Genomic DNA, 8,496 nt, shown 5'->3' on the forward strand with positions numbered 1-8,496 from the left:
GGATGATGCGGCATTTGGTGGCAATGGTGGAGCGGAAAGCTTAGGCGAACATAAAAGTCTGAACGCTAGTGGCGACTTAGAAGCGTTGTCAGCAACGACGAATACAGTAAACGGCGCTGGCGGTGGAAATGGCATATTTGCTAGCACCAAGGACAAAGGAATACGTCGATTGTCACAGATGCGACGCCGACGCAGCTCATATTACTTTTCTGGTAATTCATTTAAATGTTAAGTAGTAATGCTTATAAAAATCACTTGAATAAAAAGTAGGCAATATTTAAGGTTATATCGCGGTGGTTGCTTCAGACTTGAAACTTTTTCTCTTTTTGATACCACCCACCATGTTTAAACGGTAATTACTAAGTTATTAGAAAAAAAGTAGTACTTGCACTCACTCTTTTCGAGGATACCCTTCCGGCCAGCTCATCCACCATGTCTTGATTGTCGCTTGGCTATAAAAATAGATGCTTACCTCTCCTAACTATTCCACACAGTTAAGCGACATCGACTTCAGTATGGAACGCACTTCAGGGATCCGAAAGCATAAAGTAGTTGATAGACAGCTATCAGCAATATAACTTAACCCTAGAATCCATACGGGGTGCGTAGACCCCAGTACAAACTAAAGCTCTCATTTATTTATTTTGATATGGCGGTATTTTTTTGTGTTTGCCATGACTTTTTGTTAATAATTAATACATCCAACAAAAAAATGGTCTTAAAGATGCCGTTTTTAGATTCAGGGGATGTGAGTAGTAAACCAGAGGTTTGAAACTGGTTTAGTCTATATACGTGATCATCTGCCATCCAGCGACTCAAACAAGTGTCACATTTTCATTTCTTTAAGGTATTCACAATGTTTTTCACGTTTACATTTTTTGTGTTTGTTTCATGCTTTAACCAACCCATATATGTAAATCGAAGTTTCAAACTTTATTCAAAATTTAGAAAAATTCAACAAAAATTCGATCTTTTTAATCTGAATTTTTAGAATATTAATAAATTTTAACGTGGCAATTCTGGCTAAGATAGTTGAAAGTCTTTTGCAAGACAATTGGAAGAAAGTCGGCAAGATTTTTTGAAAGGTTTTGTTTATTCTGGCACGAAGGTCTTACAAAAAAGCTTACATGCCAACTTTCATGTTGAAAAGCTCTTTTGACAGAATGCACTTGTATATCATTTCGCTCGCGATGCTTCAACAGCCACAATGGCCTAGTGAACAAAGCGCTGGCATACGATTCGTCAGATCAGAGGTCGAGTTCTGGAGCGATGGAATTTTTTTAATTTCATTTTTTTTTTTAATGTAATAATTTTTTAATTTTTCGATTTTGTTGTTTTAAAGGTCAAATTTTAAAAAAGAAAAATATTTATAATTATTCCATTTAATTTTTATGAACTCATTTAAATTTTTCCTTTTTTAATTATTATTATTATTTTTTAAATAATTAATATACAACAATAGACTGTTTTAAATTCAATTTTAAGCGACTTATTTAATTTTTTTGTTTTTTTAATTGTCAGGAACTTTATTTATCGGTTACCAAATTTTTACTACCAGCGCAGAATAGACCTGTTAATGTGCGCATGTGGAGCTTTTAATAGTTGATCTCAATAAATTTCTTAAGTACAGACCAATTATGCTATCAAGGTTGATCAGCAAAAACTAAGCAAGACTGAATTATGACATTTATCCACATTAATATAAAAAATCTTCTAAAGAATTGCATGTGTTTCTTTTAAAATTCACCTTAATTTGTGGATTAATCATAAAATTTACCATTAACGCTGCCCGAGAAAATTAATTGCTATTTTTCCTAATATCGTAAATTTTCACTATATTTAAAAAAATAAACCATAAATAGTTGAATATTTTTTACTGTGTATATGGGAATTCAATGAAACTCTACATAAAATGTTTATTTCGAAATGGGCTCTCAAATACTTTTGACAGCCAAAATCAGAGCTATCATTAGTTATATTTTACGAACATGCGGTATATTAAATAAAAGATAAACAAAAATATTGCTTAATTGGCTGGAAAACCTCTAATAATATTTTTTTGTAATCTATTCCAGAGAATGAACGCAGAATTCGAGCCAACGACCGAGAATTTAATGCACAATTTAAATACGCCGTAAGTACATACATACATACATATATATTATATAGATGTTTTCATACAATATTATTCAGAGACTATAATATTTCCACACCTTTTCATCGCCACCTACAATATTTACCATTAAAAAAAAAAAAAGAATCAACAATGCTGTTTGCTAGACGAGCCCTGCGGCAGACGCATTAGGCAAAAAAAAAAAACAAAGTGCATTGTGTGTTACCATTCAAACAGTGGCTGCTTCTAAGCAAACAGATAACGATTCTATGGGTATAAATATGCAAATCGTATGCTATGAATGTAGGTACATACGTATATTCAAATACGGTCATTGGTGGATTGATAAGTAAAGCGGCATAAGAGCAAATCGAAAATATATGAAAGAAGGCTCAATGTTCGGAGAATAGCAAAAACGTGCAGTTTACATTGGCAAAGGAAAATAGTTTATGCGACACTTTATTTTGCGCGTTGAGCTGAATAACAGTGGCTTAGATGGACTTAAGTGGTCCCATTTTAATGGAAACGTTATTGCCCTGCAAAACTCGGCTGGAAAATATCGAACACTTATCTTTTACTATTTTGTTTTTTTTTTTTTGCAATTTCGCATTACATTTGCTGCATTTCCATTTATCCGCTCTTTTAATCATTCATGCTGACCTTTCGGTGCTTACATACATACCTATGTATGTACATTACTATGTATTTTTTTGCCTGCATACCTTGGAGAGTGGTCATATGCCGCTTATACTAACTAGCTTGTCATTGATCTTTGCGACCAATAGCGCTGACGGCTAGCGATTTGTTGGACTAATTGGCGTATTGACATTGAAAAATAGACACAGTAAACAATAACACGCAGACAAATACGCACGTGTAGACGAATAAATGAAAATAGCTGCGGCGAAAATGCACAAAATATAAATTCACAAAAAATAACAAAAAAAAAATAGGAGAGAGAAAAGCAGAGCATATTTATTAACACAAATGAGACTGAAAAAATGTTTCGGGTTTTGCGGCTTGCGTGCGTCTTTCTCAGTAAAAATACAGAAAATATTTAAAATTGCCATTGTATAAAGCCTATGACTGCTAATTATATTTTGGTTGTTCACACTTGCCTGGTTATCAGGTCATTTGGTTAAAAGTTATTATTCTGTAGTGTACTTTGTTGTTTTAAACTGAATAAAAAATATAACCTGATCACAAACTATGATGAAAATACGATTTTTTGTTATCAAAATTCGCACGCGCTTTAAGCATTTGTTCTCACCTCTGAATTGCTGTGAGAGCTCGTAAGAAATTGCTTTAAAATCTAAAAAAGCCGTCAACGAGTTAACTTCAAAGTCTACTACCCACATTGTGTGGGTGCCAGGCCATAGAGATACATATACAATGTTACTGTACAGCCAACAAGTTTGTGAGGAAGGGAAACCACCCTTTCTGACGTCGAGTGTTTTCACGAAACAAAACATGGCTTAAAATATACTCCAGGGGGCTCTTGAAACTAAGCAAATTACACCTCTCGCTATTGGACGTAATTCTAACTGGTCATAGCACTAAGGCTGAATAGGGTCATCGATGACCCTTACTGCAACAGCTGCATGGAGGACGATGAGTTGGAATTATCTCAAGACCTGCTTCAAACACCTCGGGTCGCATTTATTCCACACTCACGATGAATCTTCGAGAATGTATCTAACCTCCTCCTTACACCTCCAGCCCTCCTGTGTTTCCCAACAACATGACAAGTAATAGACCACTTGAAATGAAAACAAACTGAACTGCTGCCTTTGCGTTACTAAAGATCGTTTTCATAGTCGCACTGTTGCAAATACTGCGACGTTATGGGAGTCTATGCTATTCTTATTAACATGCTGTTCAGATCAGCTCTTCATTGGTATCTGCCTAAACGAAGCAATGATTTATGCTCTGAGTATTCAAACAATTAAACACTCCTACAAACTTCAAGCCTCAACTTACTTAATTTAATTTTTACTGGAAAATCCAAGGCGATGATGTATGTACATATTCAAGTCTTCACGTATCTTTAAATGTCCTTTATATATGGGACGTTCCATGTCAACCGGAACAGAGCTATATCCAAAAATTTGCGCAATACAAAAAAACCGTTAAAGGGCTGAAAACGTTTGTACACTTTTGCTCTTTTAAAAGCATTGTAGCGATTTTGGAAATTCAATATGGTGGCGTCAGTAGAAGTGATGCAATTCATCAAACTCACGAACCGGCAAATAATATCAATAACAAACTTTATAAAACCTAAAAAATGTAATGAAAGGATACTTTTTTAAGCAAGGATAGGGTCGCTGAATACAAATCTGGTGTCAGATTTTCAAAATTCTTAATCGCGGATCCATATTGTATTTACCATTTGTAACTGAAAAGTTATAATCGAACGTGCGTACATGGCGTATAAGTAACATTCTCATCTCATCTGAGTAACTTATACGCCATGTACGCACGTTGGCTTTTAATATTGTATTCCGTCTTAAATGATAGATCCAATATGAATCCGCGATTAAGAATTTGTAAATTTGTCACCAGATTTGAGTTCAACAACCCCGAAAAGCCCCGAATTTCAAGTTTCGAGCAAAAATTTTAAATTAAAAAGAAATCGTCCTCCATCTTGGATAAACCATTTTGAAATTTTAAAATTTCACAGCAGACTTGAATTCCTCAATCCCGCAAACCCCCAGAGTATCAAGTTTTGAGCACTGAATTGAGTTGAACTGAAAAAACTCGTCCTCCATCTTGGATTCGCCATTTTGAATTTTTTAAATCCGACACCAGGTTTGTATTCAGCGACCCTAAAAATGCTTTCATTTAATTTTTTTGGTTTTGTAAAGTTTATTAAAGATATTATTTGTCGGTTTGTGAGTTTGATGAATTGCATAACTTCTACTAACGCCTCCATATTTAATTTCCAAAATCGCCACACTGCTTTTAAAAGAGCAAAATTATACAAACATTTTTAGCCTTTATTTTTTTATTGTTCCGGTCGACATGGAACGTCCCATATGTAAATGTACGAGTACTTACAAATAAATATTAAATTTTTATTCATCAGATCTGTATATAAGAAAAAACTGTACATGTATGTATGTATACATGCATATGTCCAGGTTATAAATATTGTGAGAGTATGCCTCTGTGTCACGTAAATATTGAATTAAACGAGCATTCACACTGTTTTGGCTATGCGATGTTTCCACGTTTGGCAGTACATACATATGTACATGCATACATATGTGTGTATATATTTTGCAAATGAACTACCAGTACACTTTTGATGAAGCATAAATTCACTTCATGCAAGTTTCGGTAAATCATGCATACATATTTACGTATTTACATACACTTAAACTATCCTGCAGGGAAAGTTGCTACTTTTTATCTAAAATACACGATGTTTGCTTTTCAGCTCCTTATAACGGGTGATTTTTTAAGAGCTTGATAACTTTTTTTTTAAAAAAAACGCATAAAATTTGCAAAATCTCATCGGTTCTTTATTTGAAACGTTAGATTGGTCCATGACATTTACTTTTTGAAGATAATTTCATTTAAATGTTGACCGCGGCTGCGTCTTAGGTGGTCCATTCGGAAAGTCCAATTTTGGGCAACTTTTTCGAGCATTTCGGCCGGAATAGCCCGAATTTCTTCGGAAATGTTGTCTTCCAAAGCTGGAATAGTTGCTGGCTTATTTCTGTAGACTTTAGACTTGACGTAGCCCCACAAAAAATAGTCTAAAGGCGTCAAATCGCATGATCTTGGTGGCCAACTTACCGGTCCATTTCTTGAGATGAATTGTTCTCCGAAGTTTTCCCTCAAAATGGCCATAGAATCGCGAGCTGTGTGGCATGTAGCGCCATCTTGTTGAAACCACATGTCAACCAAGTTCAGTTCTTCCATTTTTGGCAACAAAAAGTTTGTTAGCATCGAACGATAGCGATCGCCATTCACCGTAACGTTGCGTCCAACAGCATCTTTGAAAAAATACGGTCCAATGATTCCACCAGCGTACAAACCACACCAAACAGTGCATTTTTCGGGATGCATGGGCAGTTCTTGAACGGCTTCTGGTTGCTCTTCACTCCAAATGCGGCAATTTTGCTTATTTACGAAGCCATTCAACCAGAAATGAGCCTCATCGCTGAACAAAATTTGTCGATAAAAAAGCGGATTTTCTGCCAACTTTTCTAGGGCCCATTCACTGAAAATTCGACGTTGTGGCAGATCGTTCGGCTTCAGTTCTTGCACGAGCTGTATTTTATACGGTTTTACACCAAGATCTTTGCGTNTTTACTTTCATAATTTTTTGAAATGATCAATTAATTGTATTTGCTCAATTGAAATATTAACTTTGGAAAATCTTCAAAATACATACAATGCACGTCCTCGAACCAGAGCGAGATCCCAATTAATTACGTTTTAGTTTTGGCTTTCTCAAATCGAAGACATACATACAAATACATACATACAAAATTCAAAATTTTCCTTTTGATGCAGAAATGCATCTAGATGCTCTAGGAGTACTTATGCAGCAAAAATAAAATTTTGAAAAAATGTCGCTTACGTTTTTTTTTTGCTGTTAGGACTCGTTACGTATGCCACTAAACGCATAATCTCAAATTGTTCCAAATTGTGTCGAACTGATGTGCCTCCGCATCAGCTCATGCCAGTTAATAAACGAGTCATTTTCTACCAGTTAATCTACCAGAATGTTTACTGACTATTGTGACTTTTCACTACATGTACGTGTATAAAAATAAGTATATATAATAAGTTTTGTGCGTGCGTTTGTTTATTATTGGCACTTTTCTAGGTCAATGGCTTTGGTGTTAGTGTTGAGGAATTTTACTGGCTAAATTACCAAATTTTTTCGTTATCACGACTGAAGTTTTAATGCAGAATTTAAGCTGAGTTAATGATTAAATCCCTCGGGAGGGGGATATTTGATTGCAACATACACACGCACGAGCGCGTCAACTTATATATGTACATATTTATGCAGCTAAATATGTAGATGTTTCATGAGTCCAGCCCCAGATTTAAGCTTTAAACCGCAAAAGAAATATGTATGCTTAAAAGCTAAGTACTGCCATTTACTATCGAAAGTGGCATGTAAAAATTATTCACTACTTTTGGAAGTAGGTACATATCGTTGCCTGAAATGCAAAAAGACGAAACAAACATCGTGACTGAAATGGAAAAAGTGACTAATAATTTTCTTTTCATAAAACGATGTGGATTGTTTTAATTCGATGAAATCCATCGCATAAATGAAAAAGTGAAATTTTAGTTTCTTATTAGTTTCATTCTAGATGACGATATAGTCAAAACCAACAACTTCAAAAACGATTATATATGTAAGTGTTCAAGGAATAGAACTGAACTAGCGACTATATACTATAGTATATTTATAATATTAACATCTCTGCCGAATGATAGACATTTTCAGATTACGTCATCCTCAATTTTTTGCCTGAAATAATATTTCCTGCACTTTTTCCTTACCAAACCGAATTCAACAGACAGGGTAATTAGTGTGCTAGCAGCCTTGAAACTTCTGTCATTTGACACACATACACATGATTTTAATATTTGCTTGTCTATTATATGTACATACATATATTTTCTATGTTTTTAATGTTTTTTTTTCTTCCATTATCTACTTCCTCTAGGATAATTTCATTAAAACATCCAAATACACACTGCTGACTTTTTTGCCATTTAATTTGCTCGAACAATTTCAACGTCTTGCCAATTTCTATTTCCTGTGCTTGTTGGTGCTGCAACTCATACCCGCGATATCATCATTGACGCCCGTTACCACAGCCATACCGTTAATTGGCGTGTTAACTTTGACAGCGGTTAAGGATGCGTATGATGACATTGTAAGTATCTAAATAAATTAATAAGCTTTTTGTGTACATATGTAAATATGTATGTATGTACGTAAAAACTTAAGCATGAGTATGATTGATTAGTTAGGTATTTATTAAGAATTAAAACGGTATAAAATTGCTGAGCTTATTAGATATTTATATTCGATGAAAATAATTGTAAATATGTGTACATACATTCACATACATATGTTCGCTTTCGAATTTGTCATGTAGTAAACTAAAACTAGCCGCTAAAATTTAAGTATTTAGGCAACAACTTTTTATTCAAAAAATTAAAAACTCGAAAAAAATAAAATCTCTTCAACACAATTTTGATTGATATCTATTTATGAAATAATTTTTTAAGCGTATTGAATAAATTAAAAAAAAAACTTTGTAAACAGAATATTTTCAAATTACAACCTCTTTCATCTGGCACCCATATCGGGATACATATTTCAATTTTCTAATTGCCTTAAT

The 8,496-nt window shown here is 34.2% G+C and overlaps 1 protein-coding gene across 1 annotated transcript; it reads left to right on the forward strand.

The window, feature by feature from the left end:
- Positions 1 to 13: 13 nt before the first annotated feature.
- On the forward strand, positions 14 to 8,037 carry LOC108376173 (probable phospholipid-transporting ATPase IM). Its single transcript, XM_017632361.1, has 3 exons — positions 14 to 212; positions 2,076 to 2,134; positions 7,813 to 8,037. The coding sequence occupies exons 1-3, from the start codon at positions 179 to 181 to the stop codon at positions 8,035 to 8,037; spliced, it is 318 nt and encodes a 105-aa protein (XP_017487850.1). The 5' UTR covers positions 14 to 178.
- Positions 8,038 to 8,496: the final 459 nt, after the last annotated feature.

This window comes from Rhagoletis zephyria, unplaced genomic scaffold, assembly GCF_001687245.7.
Source record: "Rhagoletis zephyria isolate East Lansing unplaced genomic scaffold, Rhagoletis_zephyria_1.1 Rzeph_scaffold_09991, whole genome shotgun sequence".
NCBI classification, from domain to species: domain Eukaryota; kingdom Metazoa; phylum Arthropoda; class Insecta; order Diptera; family Tephritidae; genus Rhagoletis; species Rhagoletis zephyria.

Excerpts from the sequence above, each read along its gene's own strand:
- LOC108376173 (XM_017632361.1), top strand. The coding sequence starts at position 179 with ATGCGACGCCGACGCAGCTCATATTACTTTTCTG. Across the intron at positions 213-2,075 it reads CAGCTCATATTACTTTTCTG|AGAATGAACGCAGAATTCGA; the intron begins GTAATTCATTTA and ends AATCTATTCCAG. Across the intron at positions 2,135-7,812 it reads ATGCACAATTTAAATACGCC|GATAATTTCATTAAAACATC; the intron begins GTAAGTACATAC and ends TACTTCCTCTAG.